Source organism: Meleagris gallopavo, chromosome 6, assembly GCF_000146605.3.
Source record: "Meleagris gallopavo isolate NT-WF06-2002-E0010 breed Aviagen turkey brand Nicholas breeding stock chromosome 6, Turkey_5.1, whole genome shotgun sequence".
Taxonomy (NCBI): domain Eukaryota; kingdom Metazoa; phylum Chordata; class Aves; order Galliformes; family Phasianidae; genus Meleagris; species Meleagris gallopavo.
The window spans coordinates 24,737,597-24,759,936 of NC_015016.2; the positions used below are offsets into that span (position 1 = coordinate 24,737,597).

At 34.2% G+C, this 22,340-nt stretch overlaps 1 protein-coding gene across 1 annotated transcript in view; it reads right to left on the reverse strand.

Moving 5' to 3' along the window:
• Positions 1 to 10,009: 10,009 nt before the first annotated feature.
• Positions 10,010 to 22,340, reverse strand: part of LOC104911446 (MAM and LDL-receptor class A domain-containing protein 1-like) — a 43,647-nt gene continuing 31,316 nt past the window's right edge. Inside the window, exons 6-8 of the mRNA XM_010712647.2 lie at positions 17,150 to 17,425; positions 12,330 to 12,455; positions 10,010 to 10,106 (exon numbers count right to left, since the gene is read on the reverse strand). Of these exons, the coding sequence (XP_010710949.1) occupies positions 10,036 to 10,106; positions 12,330 to 12,455; positions 17,150 to 17,425 (473 nt within the window). The 3' untranslated portion in view covers positions 10,010 to 10,035. The remainder of the gene's footprint in view (positions 10,107 to 12,329; positions 12,456 to 17,149; positions 17,426 to 22,340) is intronic.

Genomic DNA, 22,340 nt, shown 5'->3' on the forward strand with positions numbered 1-22,340 from the left:
ATAATATATATATAAAGACAACAATAAAGAATAAAGCCAAAACACCTTTGTTTAGAGCCTTGAAGAACATGAATTTTTAAAATCAGGAGATACTTTCAGAAGGATTATAAAAATTATTCATTGATATTCTAACATGAGAAATGTTAAGTAAACACAGAACGTGAAAATGAAGGAGTGGGCTTTGTCATAGACTTCAAATCAAGAAGAAAAGCCCACAAACCCATGGTCAACTATTATCTTTAACTAGCTTGAACAGTTCAATACCATGATGCAATAGTTTTGCTGTTCAGAAGACCAGCACCTAAAAGTTAAAATCTGTCAAAAACTGTTTAGCAATAAATTCAACATTAAAAGAAAAAATGATGCCCAGAATTTCTTTAAAGCAATATCTTCAAGTATTCTTAAATTATTTATAAAGAGGTTTCAAAGTCCTTTTTGTAAGACATGAACAAAATCCTTCCTAACTTACAGAATTTTGGTGTAACTTTGGCTTTTTGTTTGTTTGTTTGTTTTTTGTTTTGTTTTACTCTCCAATATGGGAATATTTTACATCAGCTGAAGATTGTATCCAATTATTACTGTGGAGTTTCCTGTAACTATAAGTCTCTTTTAGGTTCCAGAATGAAGCTAGACATACAAAGCCTCTGCGATCTATGTCCTGACAAGTGTAGAAACAAAATTTGTCATAGATATATAAAAATTGTATAACTCACAGAGTGAGAACTGAAGGATTTACTTAGTTTAGTAAACTAAGGCTGCATTCTATTTGGTTTTGATTTCACCATTGAAATGTTGCCATTATCCCAGATTATTCAGCCTTTTACCAAGAGGTTAACATAAGATCAACAGTGTTCATATAAAAAGTGTTTGCATATATAAACCTTTAAATTACTTTATTAATCTTTGAGGTCAATTTTTTTTTTTTTCCTGAGAGCTTACTGTTCTTTTTGCACTACTATTCCAACACATTTTATTTTATTTTATTTTATTTTATTTTATTTTATTTTATTTTATTTTATTTTTCCTTTCTCAAGAAATAAACCTTGAGATCTTACTTTCCATGAGAATTCAATAAAAACAGCCTTCCTGTTGCTCTGGTCACTCACCCAGCAAAAAGGAAGTTAAACTGTTTGCTGACATTTCTCTTATGGTTTGGATTTGAGCTTTGCTCTTGAGCCTGCTGCCAGAATTTTGACTTGCACAGACAATACTTTGTGGGTGGTGACTTCATTGGTAACTGAGAGCTAAGAGCTGGAGAAATATCCTGTGTGTCATATCTGTGGTGATTAGGAAAGCATTACTGGATCCACACTATTAAAGTTACAACAGATGTGCTTATTTTGTGGTAACCATTCAGTGGAAGAAAGCTTTTCTCCGGCCCCTAAACCCCAGCTTAGTTAATCAAAAGGAAGTTAAGCGAATGCAGTATTTTTCTCATGACTCTTCATAAACACAGGGTTTCAAAATGAACATGGATGGGAAGGCCAATAATTCCTCCATCCTATGTCATCTGCATATAATTGTGGTTTGCCTGAACTGGATGAAAGCTCAGGATAATTGTCTGGAAATATCAGAATTGTTTAGAGAGCTAACATGTCTGTATCAATTTCTGTCTTAGCCATGGATTGCTTGAGAAAATACAGCGGAATGTTGATACACTCACTGCTAGCAAGTATGTAAGGTCCATGTGCTATCCTAGATCCAGTTGTGGAACTTCTATTAATATCACTGATATTTATCTACAAGGAATTTAAGTCACAGTCAGTCTTAAGAAAGCAGAAATGGACACATTAATCAACATTTACATACAGCAAGTGAGAAGTAATTAAAGATGCAGAGATACTGATTGCTATCTAGCCTAAAGATATCTAATTTAATCATGTATATATTCTGTGATGCTATAAGCATGAAAACAACCTTTACTGAATATTCTTAACTCAGTTCCAGTACTTCACTGCTTAAGTCTAGCAGAGTTTATTCATATCCTGTGTATCTGACATTGCCTCTCTCCAACACTAGTCTTCCAGAAGCCTCAGTTACATTAAAACACAAATAGCAAAAATGTGCAATTTATTCATTCCATTTTCAACTCTTAATGTAGCAAATATAAATGCTCTGCAAGAACTTGTATTATGGTCCTATATTTTAAAACTTTTTTTTCTTTTTTTTTTCCCCATGAAAGTGATTATCTCAGAATACTCTAAAGTCTCAAACAGCATGTGGGACCTTAATGCTTGTTTCTGCCCTCAAAAAAATACTACTGTAAGTTCTATGTTTGTTACTATGTCTGGCTCCTTTTTCATCAAGGCAAATAAAATTCCAGAGAGTCTCTTTCTTGAAGAGCTTGAAACAAACAGGACAAAAAAAGCTGGAGGAACACTCTTATAATCACACTATTGAAGAAAAAGGAAGTAGCAAAGAAAATGAATGAATTACAATAGTGCGTAAGTAGTATTGGGTCAAAAATTTCTTGAAGCAAGCAAGATAAGATCTCTGAAATTTTTTGTGTGCTTTAGAGGAACTTACAGTAGGAGTGCTGCACACTCTGGACTTCGAATACCTCATTTCCAGACCTGTACTTTAATCTCAAGACTAGTTTTTGTAATCTCTATATGAACAGAGTGAAAGGATGTGCTCAAGCACTTTTGTCTGTGGCCTTAGATTTTTTGCTTACATTTTTTTAAAAAAGTCCAGACACCCTTCATTCCAGACTTCATGAATCTGTGCCTAAAACTGCTGCTTCAACTGTTCTAAAAATAACAATAGAGAAAAAAAAAAAGTTTCCATGTGGGTTCCTTGTTGCAGAAGAGTCAAAGTAGTCATAAGGAATGCATATACTGGCAGAACTCTGAATACTTAGCTCCAATAATTTTTGTAACCACTAAAAAAAATGCCTTTTACAATTTCTCTGTGTGTCACCAGAATGTAAGCCACAGATGAAAGAACTTTCTGGCAACTGCTGTATTCTGGTAACATTAGAAGGGAGGCGGTTTTGGTACACTGGATGGAAATACTTTTAAATAAAGGCACAGTTTATTTACATGAAGAAAAATTAATTTGTGGATGTTCAGAAAATTATAACGCTTATGTGAACGTATTCCGTTCATTGTGTAATATAAATATATTTCTGGTGTGTTTGTACAGTGATAATCCAACCGTGTCCTGAGGTCAGGGAAATTTGAGTGGATATTTCCTTAAAATTAAACAAGAATTCCAAAACTCCAAAACTCAAAAAAATCTATGAATGAAAATAAATATTCTTTCTTTCTAAATATTGCATAGACTTTCACTAGAATAAATGGGATATTTTATCTCAAAATTACTTTGTAAGATATTTTTGGCTAGACAGATTTTTGCAAAATGTTTTGTTGAAATTTCACTTTTTGTGAAAACACTTTAAAGTATTTGTTATTATAGTGAAGAAAAAAAAAAAAATTCCTTCTCTTGAGAATCTGTGCAAGAGTATTCTCATTTTCATTACATGTCCAGAGGGAAGGCTGAAAGGAGTAAAAGGCAACAATCCTCCAGATAAGTATAATTCCCATACATAAGCAAAGTCAAAGCAAATTATAATTTATAGAATAAGAGTTAAATCTGTCTACCTAGGAAACATTATTACATTGCTAATATCCTAGACAGTGAATGAAAATTGTTTTTCTCCTAACTCCAATTTGAAGGAAAAAGTTGCAAACAAGTGTATTTAGTGCATGACGTTATCAAAGACTTCTTTTTCTAGAGACCCCATGAACTATAAATTACTTTCTTGAGCCAACATAAGAAAGCAGAGCTTTTCTTCTGATTATTATCTCAAAAGTCATCAGCTGAGCTTTGAATGTTGCAGACTGGCCTTTACAAATAATTTTATGATTCTCTGCTGTAATTTTTATTTTTAATTGTTTGTTGTACATTCTTCACAGTTAGAAGACGAAATATTGAAATAAAGATGGTCTAGAAAATTTACCATAGTATTTGCTCTAGCTTTTGCATGCCAATATTAGCTGTGAAGACTTTATGCTAACGGAACAGAATAGATTACTAAAAAAAAAAAGGCAAAAGAATGAAGATGAAAAAATTGTAAAAGAAGCTCATATCTGGGAGGCAAGATTATTGTACCAAGCTTTGATTCTCTGGGCTTATAGGAAAATCATATATCTAATTCCTTCCTGTGCTTAGGCCTTCTTTTATGTAGATTTGTAATGAAGCTACTTTGAAAGACATACCACCTTTCTGTAAGTATAAAGGATTATGCCAAGTCGTGATCTAAACTTTTACAAGGGTGCAGAGATCCTTTAGCATATAGAAAATTTGCTATTTTTGTGCTCAGAACAGGCTCTGCTGTCCATACTACATACTTGATTTGCATCTAGTGTTTAAAATATTTTTAAATCATATTTGTTAAATGAGAAATAATAGATGGAGTTGGAAAAAATATGAAGGCTTTGAAAATGGGATAGTAATTTACATTTGATGCAAAAGGGGGAGCAATGAGTTGCAAAAGGAAAGATATGATCAGAGCAACAGTCAGAAAAATCCTGCTTGCAGCTGCTTTCTGAGGAACATCAGCCTAACAACTCTGCAACATCCAGGCAAGGAGGGACAGTGCTGAGGCATGTGATATAGACAGCTTGTGCAAGAATGTTTGTTAGATGTGGCATATTTGTAAGAACACATTCTAAAATGATAAATTGTCACGGAATCTGTGAGGTACAGACACAACTTGCCTGCAGTTCAGAGACTGTAAGGTAGCTTGGTTGGTTAAACAAAAAAGGTTTTCTTGAGGACTTTTTCAAGTCTACAACTTTAGTAGCATTGATCTGTAGTGTGTATAGACTGTGTATAAAAAGCTGACTCAGATCTGCACAATCTTTTTTTTATATATACATACAAATATAATAGTCGATGTGCTGCCTCAAAACACATTATGCCAAACAACCTTACTTTCAACTCTGGAAAAAAAGTGACGGGAAGGCAATCTCAGTGCATTTCTATGACTATGTCAGAGAAACACATTTTTCATATACTAAAATATTAAACAAGTTTTAGGAGATAGGATTCTTATTCCATATTCCTAATACCATATTAATAAGATATTAATTTACACAATAGATTAAAAAGAAAAAAAAACTAAATAGAAGCTTTTTTCCCACCTTTCTAAAGCTTTTTAACAATGGAAAACTTCCACTAGCACTTTATTCTTCTTATAGACTACAATAAAAGTAGAAACAGCCACTTCTATTCAGCTAGTAATATGAATATCATAAATTTGAAAATGCAACTACAAGAGTAGAAATAATCATTCAAAAATTAAAATTTGCTCTATACAAAACAAACATTAGCATATTCAACTCTAGGTAGCAATGCTTAAACAAAATTTCATTCATCTACTACTCATGAAAAGTTGCATCAGTGTAATTCAGACATGCCAAACCTGCATGCTACATGCTTCATTTAGACGTTGGTAGTCATCTTTTTGTTAGCTTTATTTTAAAACACTAATCAATTTTAAAAAACTATTTGAACAGTAATTAAAAATATTGCACAGCTTTCCTCAACAAGCTCAATGGAATAGCAGAAAATAAAACAGTTAAGAAGGAAGACTGAGAAAGAATTCTAATACAAAATGGAAATGTTCTAAATGTAAATAAAAGAACTCGCATAGAAGCAAAAATACTTTTTAACATATTAAGTTAATGACCCAGCGCTTAAATTTATTTCATGTTAGAATTTAGGCAATCTTTATCTAGCAATTAAACTAAAGAGGCCATCATTACGTATGGTTGGCTCCACTTCACAAGGATTAGCCTATGTGCAATGCATGGGTTGATACAGTTGATACCTGAAATCCACCCAAAGAATTTTTGCAACTTCCAAGCTACTCCGTCAGGGAAAAATGGAGAAACCAATATGGGCTCTTTCAGGGACCACCTGTCTGATTTCCATGTGCCTGTACAGAAGGCAGTTAAGGCACAGCTTGCTTGAGAGTGGCTTGGTAGCTATTCCATGACTTTCCACACATTTGGCATATGATTTGTGTCATCTGTTATTTAATCTGTAGATGCAAAAGCACACATATTCCAATGGTAAAAGAGTATGTGCTCTCGCCAATTCATTTTCCTGTCCACAAAGAGATAATACATTTAAATCCAAACTTTTCTCACCTCCACCATTTAAAAACAATCAAAATGTCAACCTGCCACAATGTATTGAATACTAAAGCCTAGCTTGATGACTGACATTTATTCCTGGATTTTTTTTTTCCCCATTTATTCTCTGCTAAGATAAATACTACAACTACCGCATGAACCATACTAACATTACATACTTGAAAAAATATGTCAAAATTCACCTACATCTTACAATTCAAACTATATGTTTGAAAGAGGAATATTTCTGTACATTGATAACATGACTTGCAGACTAGAAGTAAGTAAAATTATTTTGGCTTTAATAAATACATACTCTTTCCCTGCAGGATATAAATAAGTCTGTGTGGGAATAGCACATAGTTACTTGTTCCGTCTTAGAGATGCAGCCTAGTAGCTGATTAGGGCAACAGCAAACATGAAAAGATCCTTCCAAGCAATGAGAAAAATCCTCTATGTTTGTATGTACTTAAAATTAAAATGCATGGAGCTTTCCAGATCAGTCAACATCGCAAAAGCTGGCAAGAGAAGTTCAAAAGTTCTTAATTTAGAAGAATTTGCTGCTTTTAGGCAATCTCTTAGCCACCTAGCAACAGCATAAAGAGTGTAAATCTTGGAGACTTAAATTCACCCTGATTGAATAAGAAGGAAAATTGCAAACCTGAAAGATAGCTTGAGGGCAGGGAGTAAGATCAGGGAGTTTTGCATGTTAGACTGGGTAAGATGCATACCAGGATGTAGCTGGCACAGAATAAATGGTATCTGTTTTTCCTACCCAATTTATGGAATAACAGATTATCAAAGTACTGTTCTCCACCATCCCTACCTTTCCTGCCATCCTCAGCACGGACCTATTAGCACCTCCCATGTACTATGGGAAAGTTCAAAACTCTTTTCAACATTTTCCAGAAGTTCCTACATCAATTACAACTTTATTGAAACCTTGTACATTGCATCAGGTATACCCAACCTGTAGACTCCAGGTACCTCATAGAGAGATCTCTGGTGATGAGCTGATCCTTGAAATGAAGTTTAGATAGGTAATCTCACTGTATGAGAATACTGAGTTTCAGATCACGTAATGTCTCCTATTCTATATTTAAATTTAGTAAGACTGAGTCTTAAAGGTAAGAAAGAATATCCTTTTTCATGGCATACCGTGTGATAAACAATCTCCCACTTATAATTTTCTTAAACACAGCTATCAGATTCTCCCCTCAAAAATCCAAAAAGAGAGCATATGTAAAAGTATATCCAGAGGTAAAGATGTTTAAAAAAAAAGAATCATTCCTCAGTGGAAAACCTTTTACAGAGATATGAAATTTTCATTCTCTGGTACAAATAATACTTGACTGGAGAAGGCACTGAACTAGTCTACTATGACATCACTTAAAGTTGTATATACATGTAGCGTTTCTTCTCAATAATGTATTTTGCATAACAGAAGTTAGCACATTTAAGACAAAACCAGATTCTGAAAAAAATGTCTCAACTACAGAAAAGCTATGCTTTTTATTGTAATTATTTATTGTAAAATGCTGTAATTATGCTACTGAGAATAAAATCCTTTACTTGCCCTTTAAAACAAACCAGTTGTGATTACTATAAAGTAACTATAAAGGGCTCATTTAAAGAATGAGAAATAAAAACTAGGAGACTAGCTTTTCCAAGGAGATTAAGCAAAATCTGATTCAATTATAAGCTCGTAAAAACATTTTTTTCCCTAAATTTTAAAAGTGAAAGGCAACACTTTCACTTTTATCACACAAGCAAACAAAATAATTATTTTTCTGTATTTCGGGTCATTTATACATAAACTACGAAGCTGACTGCAAATCTATGTATAATGACTCCTTGAAATTCTAGTTTCCACAGCTATATTTTTCTGTAAATACTTTTTATGTTAAAAAAAATGAATACAATCCTGCTGTGGAATATTAGAATCATTAGAAAGTGTCTCAAGATATCTGACAGTTTTCATTTTCACAGGAAATCACTCTGTTTCCCACTGGGAAATCACAGGGTATATATTCAAATGGTATATATTCAATGCAATTTAAAAATTGTTAATAAAGATGTATTTTTAAGTTATAACTTGATTGTTTAATTACAGGGCAAGGAATGCAATTACATTTGCTGCTTAAAGATTAAAGCCTTCTTACAGTTCAGGCATTAACAAAACTATTATCTCACTTTTGTATTAGTGTAACTAATTTAAATTTGGCATGTTACCCAGAAAGTGTTTGTATAAAAAGAAAGAAATGGCAAGCAATATATTGAGTTTACTGTATGTCAGTTCTAGTATGTTTTATACGTGAATACATCTCATTAATTTTGTTCAGACAGTATGAGAGTTAAAATTATGCAGTCTGGTAAGAAACATTTTTATTCTGTTCTCCAATCACGTACCCCAAAAGCAGAGTTTTCAGAAAACTTTCCACCATTGCAACATGCAGTACTTTTCAAGCATTCTTGAATAAAGATTATCTATTCCTCCAACACAAGCACGTATAGCTCTTGGCACTACATATGCTCATCACTTAAATCATTGCCATTTCTGTGTCTTCAGCCCAATTACCTATATATTGGATCAGGGTTTAATATCGTGTTCCCTATTTACTATCTACTATATCAACTATTTTTTATTTCTGTGGACAAAGAACCATCTGTTAATTTGGTTTCTTTTCATTTGCAAGACCTAACAGAAATTCAATTTTTATAATTTTCTTCTATCCCCAAAATCTTGAGTACTCCCCTAGTGCCTCGTCCTTAAAAGCAATTTTCTTATTGATCAATAATTTAATCTTTTTAACTCTATGGCTATTCTCAATCCCTTTATTTTTTGCTGCCTCTCCTTTGTATTTTATGTGAAATCTCCATCATGTTTTTATCCCCCCTTCTCTCTTTCTATTTCCCAGGAAATTTTGAAAGAGCCACCTTGATGAAACTCCTAGCTTAAGGCAGAGGTCATTCTCTATTCTATACTGTAGGAGATTCTTTGGTAAATCTGCACGCAACAATGATTTCTGAGCGCTAAGTGGAAAGTACTCACATATGAATGTCCCTGCCTGCATCATGTATGAAAGTGCCCGTATTTGCTGCAGCTGTTATTTATAACATTTCTTCATCCAGTAATGGATACACATCTCTTGAAAGATATAGGTTCTTCAATAAGTGAAATTCTGTCAGCTTATTAATGAGTTACCTAGAGACTAAGAGGCAAACTTGTCAGGTTCTGACTAAGATAGGTACCCTCACTGAGATACAGTCATTTCTTTAGTAATTTTGCAAACTCTTTGGCAAGATTCATTGAAGTACATAAAGGACAAAACTGTGATAAAGAACAACATTGTTTTCTTTGCACTTTAAAAGTACCCTGTAATTTCCCAGTGGGAAACAGAGTGATTTCCTGTGAAAATGAAAACTGTCAGATATCTTGAGACACTTTCTAATGATTCTTATATTCCACAGCAGGATTGTATTCATTTTTTTTTAACATAAAAAGTATTTACAGAAAAATGCAATAAGTGTAACTCTTTGTTTAGAAACTTTCTCCAATAATATGGAAATATATGCAAAAAAAACTTTTTACAAGAATACATCACAAATTCAGGCAAGATGAGAATATGTTCTGCTCATGTGAGGCATGCAATTCCTGCTGTCTATCATGAATCAATTTTCATAGAAGCATGTGTTTTTAAATGTTGATGTGAAACACGAGACAAAGAAAACATAAGGTATCAGGTGAACAAGCTGTGTCATATATAGATGAAAGTTAGAGAAAATTCTCTCTAGTAAATAATATTGTTTTCAATGCTGTATTACTCAGCAACTGTAAAAAAATAACGTCGACAAAGACTTGTCTTTCAACAGTCCCATTCCCCAGTGAAACTTACTGACATAAAGGAACATCATTTTTGATGATGCAGGTTCCTCCATTTTTGCAGTATTCTTCAGGACAAGCTACAAATAAAAAAGTAGAAATTATAATTCAAATCCACCCTCTCCATACCTTCAAAATTATTATATTTTTCATTGTCTGATTTTCAGAATGGCTGAATATTCACATTTAAAATTTCGGGTGCTCAGTATTTCTGAAAACTTTTCCTTAGTCTTGACGATAAAAGCGTCAAATACAAATACACTGAAATCAATGGACATCTCTTGCACTTCAAGAGAAATAGTGCTTCAACTGAATAGGCTTCTAATTAGTTTCAGATTGAGAGTTACATATGACTCCAGAAAGGAAGCTTCTGTCAATTACTAGGTATTTTAACAAAAATATTAATATATAGAGAGCCAAGAACTTTGAACTTATATTTTCATAGTATTTACGTCTACTTTATTATTGGCATTATTATTATTTTCCTGTTAGCTTAAATGCAGTGGTGACAAAAGAACAGATCCTTACTCATGGATCATCAGCTTTCTAATTCATAATGCCTAGAACTGCAACACACAGAATCACAGACTCATAGAATTTACTGGACGTTGATTTCGCTTTCTTCATATCTACCCTTATGGTGCCATGCTTCAGAGTTGTGACCAAATCCACGTTGATAACATACTGAAATTTTAAATGATGCTGAACAATGTTTACACAACATCTGTTTCATCTCTGCCCCTCCAGGTGAGGAGCATGGGAGCAGGCAAGAAACTGGGAAAGAAAGCAGTCAAGATAACTGACCTGAATTAACCAGAGAGATGTTCCATACCCTATAAATGTCATGTTCAGTAATAAAACTGGGGAGATGTTTTCCAGGGGTTGCTGTTTCTCAGGGATTGGATGAGCATCAATCAGCTGATGGTTATTGATTCTTTTTGCAATGCTTGCTTTCATTTCATTTTCAGCTTGGTCTAATATCAGGTATGGAGGTTGGTGTCCCTGCTGGTGGCAGGGGGACTGGAGCTTCATGATCCTTGAGGTCCCTTCCAATCCAAGTCATTCTATGATTCTATGATATATTTAGCTGTGCATTTATTTATTTACAGTTATTTTTTTTTCTCAACCCATGAACTTCCTCAGTTTTGTCTGCCCTACTCTTTTCCCACTCCTGTTGTGGGAGATGAGTGGGCAGCTGTGCGAGGCTGAACTGCCTACTGAGATTAACCAACAACACTGGTTTTGCAGAGTAAAGTGTTTAAATACAGGGATATATCAGTCATACATACACTGTTTTCAGCTTTTGACACGCCTTCACGTGGATTTCCAATTTAAAAGATTTAATTTTACTTAAGATTAGTTTTACTCCACCACTGTGAGAAAAACTAAAAATCAGAAATGAATCTCTTATATTTTAAATAATAACTAGTAAAATGCAAATACCTTTTCTTATTAGATGAATGACTGTCAAGTTTTATTTTCACTTGTTATTCTCAAATACTATAACAATGTGTAATCATAGCACAGCTGTGAATATTCTTCTATGTTTTCATATGATACTTATACATTAGAAAAGCAAAGATAATAAAGTAAATTAGGCATATTTCTTTAACATTTGGTATATGCCACATAAAATCATTTGCAGACATAAAGAAATATAGTGTTATTCAATGTAGACACTTGCAGTTTTAAGAAGAGTGGAAAGACAATCACTTAAAGAATCTGCTCTCTGAAAAAAATAGTGGAGGATTTACATAGAAATAAATTATTTCTAGTTTGGGTTCTATATTTTTTTTACATTGCAATAATTTCTCAATATTTTCCTTTAAATTGAAAATATTCTTCATTAAATATGTATTATCAACCAAATTTATCAATTATATATTTTATCTGCATTGTGAAATTGTTAATTTTTAATGTTAGCAAAGACACAATGAACACAATATTCCCAGACAAGTTTTGCTCCAGAAACTCAGAAATATTGATCTTTCTATTCAAATGGCTAAAATCAAGTGTCTCAGTAGCATATTACAGAGGAATGAAAAACAAACAAGCAAAAAAAACCCAACAAACATGATTTCATACCTACACGAAAGTCCCTTGTGTACATGTTAACTAAGCACATTATTTTCCATCTTTTCCCTCACTATTTTTCTGAGTGACACTTTCATAACGCAAATTCACACCCAATATAATCTGATTAAAAGAGTAAATTCAGTCTAGTTTGTGGACTGGCTCTAGTTTCATTAATAAACCACTGTATTTTAGTGTTGCAAATGACATTTTAATAGAAAACTAAGTACCTGAACAGCTGGACTCATCAAGGCTGAAATCAGTGCAGTCTGCAATGCTGTTACAACGTTGGGAGACTGCTATGCATTGATTTGTTGACACACATAGCAAAGCACCATTGAAACAATCTGTAATGGCTGAAAGGAAAAGTAACATGACAATTATTGTCAGCTATATTTCCTTTTATCGGTGTTAAAAACAACAACAACAACAAAAAAAACAACTATCAGAAAACTTTATTTGTAATTTAGTTTATATACTTGGATCCACATGACCTTTACAAGCTTTCATCTTGAAAGTTATACAACTTTGCTATTTAGTAGACAAATAGGTAAACAAACACAGTACACAGATGTTACAGAAGCTAGATTTTCCCATATTATATTTCTGAAGGAATCATGGGCATATTTGCTTACACCATTATCAGAGTAAGTTGAAAAAAGCAATGAAAATCCGTAAGAAACTACCACACAACACATTCAAATCCCAGGCATAACCTAGGAAAAAAAAAATTAAACAAAAAAAAAAGTTGACATAACATAGCTTCTTTTTATTGTGAGGAACCAAATACAAACAGACATTTAGTGAAGAAAAAGTAGAGGAAAGCTATACTGAAATATCTGAACTTTCACACCTTTTTAATTCTTGAGCATTTAGTTGTCTTTTCTAAGTTTGTCCAGAAGAATTATGAGGGGAGAATTTTGATGGAAACATTTAAGCCATAAGGTTCTGGGTACAGAATTATTACTGCATAACTCTATATATGAAATATGCAGTGGTCCCACATCCTCCTATAGAAGAAAGCATCATTTTATCTAACACAGTGTTCTCTTACACTGCTTTCAACTATTATATTTAAAGGTTTTTGTTTAGCTAGTATGAGCTGAGCTCTCTCTCAATATTAATGCAAATCAGAGGAAATTCTGATTCCACTGAAGTTAGATGTATTCATACTATACTGGATTAGAACGAGAGAAAGAATCTAGAAATATTTAAAATGTCCCAGTACCACATCTACATTTCATACTTCTTTCCTGCTTCTGGGTTCAAGAGCCAGTGCACATAACAGTGAGCATCCCAGGTAGCATAGCCAAGCTGCTGAAAGATATATCTGTCCCACTCCTAGATATAATGTAAATCTCCAGCTTATGTATATCACAAAAATATGCACACTTAAAATGGCGCAGCTCAGTTTTATACAGCAGCAATGAGGTCAAATCCTTCCAACTCTTGCCAATTTTGACATTCATACAGAACTATGAAATTGCTCATCTAAGTAAAGGTTTGTGGGGTCAAGCATTCTAGTTACATGCACTGACCATATATTAAATTCTGAAGAAAAATCTGGAGCAGAATGTTATTTTGCTTCAAAATTTAATTAATCTTTATGAGAAATTTAAAGTTCTGACTGATTTTAAATGATCACAGTACTCTTCTATGACTGGAGAAGTCATATGAAGAAGAGTGAGATAAAAGGAAGAACAACAACAATCTCTTCTTACTGCACTGGACCAAATTGAAGCTCTCACTTATACAGTAGCAAATACTTCATTCTTAATAAATGAATTCATACTTTGTCACTCAGTCATGGATATACATTTTTCTACTTCCTACTGCTATGCACAGAATCTAGATTCTGCTCTGTAACAATGCCTTTGCTCTATATACTCTCATTCCCTTTACCACTCAGCCTGGTCAAATAGGTCTTGGCAAGTATGAAAAACAACAGATTACAGCACCACTCCACTCCTGTGGTGCTTCCCATAACCCACACTTGTAGCATAACCTACCATCTCTCTCAGGATCTTGTAAGCTAGCCAGGAAATAACTGACAGTCCCATGCCCTCTGTTGCACTTTCATAACCAAATAACAATCTCATACTTATTTTGTGTGTAACAGATCCAAATCCTGGACATTTGCAATTTGGGGCATGATGTTCCAATGGTAATTGGACTAGTTTTGTAAGTGCTCATTTGCACACAGATATCCAGTCTGTAAAAATAATTGCTTGTTCAGACCAGAACTTCAAGAGAAACAAAGTTATAAATGTGACAGAAAACATATTTTTAAACTTAATAACTCTTCATATGTTCTTTAGACTTTGTATGCCTGTACACGTACTTAAGAGACATCTCAAACATGTGGATATAAAGTACTGTTTATGGTTTGTCAAATATACTACAACTAAAACAGATTCAGTTCCTGAGTTTTAACTCGCAGTGAGGGTTGTGGTAAGAAAGTATGCATCTTGTTTTTGATATTTTATTATTATTTCCCCTAGTTCTGGACTGGCTGCTGGACTCGAAGATAAGATAGAAAAATGTTAATTATTTTTAGTTCATTTATAATTTTTGTGGTTTTGAAGTGTTTCTTTTCCCTGAGCAAATTTACTGCACTGAGATTTTTATGTACTGACAGAGGGAACCCTCATAGCAATTAATCTGACTGTTAAATACTTTGCACAGACCTGGCATCTAATATTGCTTACTATTAAGATGGTTGAAAATAACCTCAGGTTTCTCACACCAGTTACTCTTTAATTTTGTGAGGGGCCTTCAAGTGTCTTTGGGGTAAAGATATTGAAGACAGACAATAATAACAGTAAAGATATATAAGTCATAACATCAGTTTTTCACCTATATTTCATTTTCTATGTCCAAATTAAAATTCTTGTAAGAATAAATATATCACAGTCCACTTGAAGTTATATAATTTAATATCTGCAGGGTAATTAAAATTTATTATAACTACAGCAGATATATTTTGGACCACTACAGAGAACTGAAAAATCATTGTTCCTTGCTATTAGCACTTGGGTCAGATGCTGTTGCATTCAGTAAAAAAAAAAAAAAAAAAATACAAACACCACTGATGTTAATATGTTTTTTATATCCTTACCACTATGATAAACTGATTTAAGAAATAGATTAAATAGGTGAGCTAAAGTACTATTCATCACAACAGCGAGAAGAGGGATGCCCAAGTAGAACATAACTGGAAAACAATTCCAAGAATATTTTTATTAAAATTAATTAGCAACAAAATCCACCAGAATAGTACGTATAATATACGTTAAAAAAAATACCTTACAACTTAACTGCTGAATGAACTCTATGGGAAATTCTGCCTGCACAAACCATGCAGCAAAGTAGTTCTGTGGTTGTAGTGGAGAACTGACTAATGCATTTTTTGTTTGCTTTTCTTTGCCCTGGTCTTCTTTGGGGGTTTTATACTTAATTTCTGCAGGATGTAGAGATAAATTTATCTGATGCATCCCTGAATTCACTTGCCAGAACATTTTTGGCCATTTACTTTTACAGTTACATGAATGGGATTGCTGAAGGACATGGCACATAGACAATGGAAAGTGCCAGTAATTGCTAAATGCATATCTTTAAAAATTAGCAGAGCACTAACAAAACAAAAACTCACAGACTGCTGATTAAATTACTACTCTTTGTTCATAACTGCTTAGACAAAAATAAAAGAATTTCAGGTTTCTCAAAAATCTGCAGAAAATCTCCCCATCTGTTATTATAATAGTGGACATAGGCTGAAGTTAATAGCAAAGGAATCAATGATTTTACAGATTATGCAAATATTTCAAAAACTGTTAGATATTTCCTTTTCCACTCTCATTTTTCCCCACTGACAAACATGCATGGCATTTCACAAGTTAAAAGTAGACAGCTAGAGATGAAATGCTGTGCTCTCATAATGTACAAATTTTGGTGGGAAGACTGAGTGCGTGACAGTAATCATCTTTTCACTGCTTTCCTTCCAAACCACCACTAACCACTTACATTCTGCTTTGCCCTGCAAACAGTATCTTCATAGGAAAAAAATACGAAAAAATACGCTGCTGCTTTTGCATTCTCATCTCATATTGTCAAAACTTACATGTTTGTATATCAAAACTGAAATTTGGAGTATCAATATGATTACAGATATGAATGAGTTCCCACCTCACTCAAAATTCCTCGGTTTGCCATAACTATGGAAAATGTTTGTTCTTTGAGAAGACCAGGACTTAATTTCCCCTCATTCTCTGCACATTGCTTAGAAGTCAAAAGAAATGAAATGATATTTCAGTTGTTTAGAAGCTTTCATTAGCTATTGTGGTCTGGCACTGGGATATACATGTACTGAGATACAACAGAGAGTTCTCTAGTTGAGGAGGGGTTGAGGAGGCAGGATTGAATGAAGATTAATGAAGTGAGGTGTTTTTGATCTTGGGGAAAATAGAATTTTCACATATTTTTGGGGCAAGTAAACTTCAAGGCCTTTCACAAAGCTGTATCTTCCACCAACAAAACATCATGTACAGATAGGCTGCAAAGCCCATGCCAGTTTATATAAAAACATCTTTTTAAAGCAATTTCTTGTGTGCTGGCCTACTTGTACACTCCATAGTTTTGATCCAAATGATTGAAGAACTATAATTTCTGGCCTACTGGAAACTGATATATCTTGTTCTGATCAGGACGAAAAATAAAACGTTAAAAACTTTTGAAGAATGAAAAGTTTAGGGAAAAATCATCTCTATGATCTATGGAAATAAAAGCAGAAATTCTTCTAATTATTAACAGAAATATAATGCAAACCTTTTCAAGCATTTGTCAAAGTCGATAGCCAGGGAACAGGAAAGCATAAACAAAATTACTTGCAAATGTAGAGTGTCTCTCCTGGTAACACATTACAGGCAGTACAATTTTTTCTTGACTGACTAGAGAATTCTTTGCTACTCTTCATTATGTTGCTCTTTTTCATGTCACTGTTTTGGGAAAGAAAGTTAGCATGGCTGTAACTAGCGCAATGAAATTAACTTACGGCATCCAACTTCATCTTCATTAAGCAGGCAGTCAGGCACACCATCGCATTTCAGGAGAGCTGGGATGCAGCCTTTGGAAGGACACAGGAATTCTGTTGGTTTGCAGGAGCTTGGAGACATAGTGGTAGGGGTCACTGTGGGACAATTAATTTCATCACTTCCATCCAAGCAGTCTTCAGCCCCATTACATTTTGCATTGAGAGGCAAACACTGCTGCACATACACGCATGGGAACTGGTCACTACTGCAAGTTGGAGGCTGTGGTGTAGCTGGTCCTACAAGAAAAAAGTGAAGACCAGAAAGGAATATATATATATTTTTTCCAGTAACCATCTATACTACATCTGAGAAGAACATAGGTGCTACTGGGCAAGACGTTGGTTTTTAATATGAAAGTGTTTTTTTTTTTTAAGTAAAATAATAAGTATAAAAGCACAGCTCTTAAATAGAGTACATACTTAAAAAACACTTTGCCACATCATATTAACTGTTGTATATTCTTGCTGTTCCATCTAAAGCTCAAATCCAGTTTATTATCCTATTTATTATCTTTGTCATGTCCATATAGAAAGGTTAATATGAAAGTGTTAGGGAAACTTATCTTTTACTCACACAGAGGGTGGTGATGCACTGGAGCAGGTTGCCCAAGGAGGTTGTGGATGCCCCATCCCTGGAGGCATCTAAAGCCAGGCTCGATGTGGCTCTGGGCAGCCTGGTCTAGTGGCTGGTGACCCCACACATAGCAAGAGAGTTGAAACTAGATGATTATCGTGGTCCTTTTCAACCCAGGCCATTCTGTGATTCTATGATTCTATATCAGAAAACATTTTAAAATATTCTTGACAGCCCTCAAGGTCTTCCTCTACTTGTATACTGAACGAATAAAAAATATTTCAAAGACTACATAAGTGTAGATCAACAAGAAACATATTTCACACAAAGCTATTGTCTACAGTAAGGTCTGAACCCTCATAAGAGTAAAACAATAAAAGTTTTTTATGGATATAGCTTATTATTACTCTGATTCTGTAGCTTCGTTAGATAGTTAAATAATAATTAAAAAATAGATTAAATTTTCCAGAGTACGTCTAAAAAGAAGACAACAATAACAACAACAATAATAATAATAACACTTGACTGAAGAAGAAATATTCCCCCTCTGCCTCCCTACCTTTTTTTTCTTCTGGAAAATATAGTGGAAAAGAACTCTGTGGTCATCCACACAAATTAACTGGAGACATTTAAGCTTCCATTTATTCATGATTCTGCCATGATATCAGGGAAGCGTATGGGAAGTCACTGGGAGAAGGTATTTATTTCTGTATCGGCAAAAACTTGCAGTATTAAAAATAGAGCCAATCTTTATTAAAAATGAATCCTTTTGCAATTTTATTTTGCTCTTGAAAAAAATAAGTTATTAAATTAGATAAAATTATTTTTCTTCTGTTATTACTGCCCCTTTTCCTTGTAATTCCTACCAGGTACTTAAGTTGTGAAAATGACTTATCCTGCAGTTAGTTCCACTAAGGGATGCACTTCTGCAGTTGTATAGTATAGTTTCGATTTGTCTATGTTCTCGCACAGTGGAAATTAACTGCACACAATTTCTTAGGAAACTGCAATTAAAATTGCAACTACACTGTTAATACATTTGTCTTTCCTATAGACACTTGTTTTGGGAAAAATAGCAATTGTAGCATATTTATGAAGATTTTTACCTCACTTTCATTCCCCTCATCCCCTATATCTAATGTATTAATGATACATCTGCTAGTAAATAGTTGCCTGATTTTGTTCTGCAATAAAATTTGAAAAATATTCTTAAATTCAATAACACATAAAAGTATTGCTATGAGTCTTGCATGCTAAATTGTCTTCAGGCTTTTGTAGCAATGATTGTTTTAGCCTTATGGTTCCAATCTCAGAAAGTGCTTATGCATGGACATGATCCTATTTTAAATTCAGTAGTTAAACAAATACTTGGGTGCTTTAATAAATCAGGGATTTTTTTTTTTCTATGATGATTTCCAATTGTTTTTAGAAAATAATGCGTAGAAACAAATTCTTCCTGACGTGCATACAAATTATTTTAGAGTGCATGGAATTCACCAAGAACAGTAAAGATGTCTCCAATTTATGACAGAGGTTAAGTGAAGAGGAAGGCTAACTGGAGGTCTTGTTAACTCTGTTTTATGTTTTCAGTACATTAATAAAAACCCAAAGCAATACCCTGAATTTAGATCAGGACAATAAATAATTTGGAAACATATGTCAAAGTCCTTAAGAATATCACCTTGCTTAATATCTCACATTTAAGTATTTAAATTCAATATCTGCTTGGTTTCAGATGCAATATAAAGACTGTGCACTGGATGACATTTCTTAAATGATTATAATTTTCATGATCTGCAAAATCTACTCCTCAGTTCAATCTAGTTTCTTCACATAAAGTAGGATACAAATTTTCTTCTTAATTATAAATTAACCGTGTCTGTTAAAAAAAGTTTGAAAATTTATAAAACATTAATTTGTATATATCTAACTATTAAAACTGACTAATTGGAATACGCAAATCTAAAAAAATCATTAATAATATCAAACTGAAAAGAAATCACAAGCAACACATCATTAATGCAAAACTAATTAGTTACATTTAAAGCTGCTATGTAGCTATTTATATTAGGCTCATCATTGCGGTATGTACTGCTGGCATATTTCATTTTTAACAGTGGCAGTATTTATTCTGTTTCCTTGATCGCTAGGGAGAACTAAACTAAAATGTAAAAATGTTGACATTGCAATGTGGTTACAGGGGAAAATGAGCTGATCGTAATGTAAGAAATATCTTCCATGGTCCTGAGCTGCACAAGGGTGTACTCACCTTTCTCAGCCTTAAAATCTAACTTTAAATTTCTGTACGTGTTTGAATAGTATACCCACTCTACAGATATATATGATGAAGTTTGTGTAAACAATAGAATCTAAAATGTGTTTTATTTCAATGCAAATAGATTATCCTTCTATGGCTTATCAGCAATTTCAGTCACTTAAAATCATTAAATTCAATAATTCCCAACCCTAACATGCCAGAAAAACTTTTTTCCTCATCTTTCTCCAAGTGTGGAAAAGAAGTTTCCAGCTAAGCACTCATCTTCTGAGTGTTGAGTGGCTATAATTTTCAGACAACATTTGAGAGTGGAAGAGATATCGTACAGGTTACCTTTCGTAAAAAGCAGTATCTATTTGAAGCTGTTTAAGGATTTGGAAATAAATCTACTGACAATTACATGTTCTAAGGAATACAGGATAGAAGCTTAGCTTTCTGCGTCCAGGCTGTACAATCACTGAAAATCAGGACTGGAGATCCTCAGGAATACAGTATTAACATAAAGATCAAAAACAATGTCAGAGAAAATAACCTCTGCTCTGGATTTAGATCTATAGGAAAACAGCAGCAAATTGTTGATTTTCCATTATAGCTGAAGGAATCACAATTTTTTAAGTAACAATCTAAGGACATACCTTATTTATTTTACTGACCATTTCATTTTACACATATTTTTACCTTCCATATTTTAAATAAAGTGTTTTGAAAGTGCATATAATGTCTGCATGCATGTCATAATTTTAATTATAACCTAAAAGATGAGTTTTTGAATAAGTCTTTAAGCCCTCTGTCAAAACCACTCATGCAACTCTGTTGGGCCAGGTGTAATCTAAGGACAGAGATACCACCCTACCAGCATCCTCACACTTTGAAGAGAAAATGGGTAGCTGTGTGCGCTGGTTTCTTACTGATAACTAACTCAAATCCAACACAGCATTCTCTCATTGTCCTTCCTTAAAGGAACTGAGGGAGAACATACAATGTAAAAGGGCTCACGGGTTGAGATAATGACAGGAAGATCACACACCAATTGCTGCCATGGGCAAAACGGATTCAGGAAGATTAATATAATTTATTGTCTGTCACCAAGAGAGCAGAGCACTGAGAAAAATATAAGCAAACTAATACTAACACCTTCCTCTCATCCACTGTCTTCTACCTCCTCACTACAAGTGGCAGAAGGAAATGTGGAATAGGACTGCGACCAGTCCATAATACTTCGTCTCTGCTACTCTGTCATGATCTCTCTGCCCTGCTCCACGTGGGGTCCCTCCTATGCAAAGCTGTCTTTCCTGTACTGATCCTATGTGGGCTTCCATAGGCTGCAGCTCTTCAGGCACTGCTCCAGCACTGCCCCTCAAGCAGAAACTCCCCCAACCCTCCTGCCATACTGTCGCCTGCTCTCCACAGGCTGCAGCTCCAGCCTGAGGCTGCTCCTACAGGGGCTGTTCATGCACCTCCTTCAGCCACATCCACTGCTGCTCTGTGAGCTCCTCTGTGGCTGCACTTGGAGATCTGCTTCTTGTGGTGCCCATGGGCTGCAGGAGGATCAGGCTGTAGGGAACTCCTGCATTGCACCTGGAGCAGCTCCTGCCCTCTTTCTGCACTGACCTTGGTACCTGCGGGGATATTCTCAGTTACTGAATCCTCTCTCCCAGCTGCCTTGTGCAGCAGTTTTTCCCTATGTTAAATCTGCACTCCTAGATGCACAATCAGCATTGCTCTTGGCTCAGCTCTGGCAGTAGCGAGACCCTTTTGGAGCTCTGGCTCTTACCTGACACAGGGCAACTTTTGGACTCTGCTTACAGACACAAACCCTGCAGCTCCCCTCTGATAAAACCTTGCCATGTAAGTCCAGTACACTGAGATGGATACAAAAACTAAAAATCTTATACCAAATTTTTATGTACTGCTTCATGAAGTGCAGTAACTACAGCTGCATATTCCTGCCTTTCATTTTTATCAGGTAAAATGGGTGATTTTACAGTTGTTTTTATTTCAATGTGTTAATCATCAAAACATCTGTTATACTATATCGAGTTCAGGAACTGACAGTTTGGAAATAAGGAGCCTATACTGTGTGAAAAGTCTTTAATGAGTGAAGTGCTCATGGTCTGAAGCACAGTTATATATTTATTAAAATATTTATGGATATTTATGGATTTATTAAAAACCATGAAATGTTTTATGAACACTTTCTGTATGCAGATGAAGATTTCCTGTGTGCAGATGCTCTGTTACACAATTCTTTTTGTGGTCCACGTTGTGTGACTGGGCACACAGCACTGAACCTGTTTCCTGAC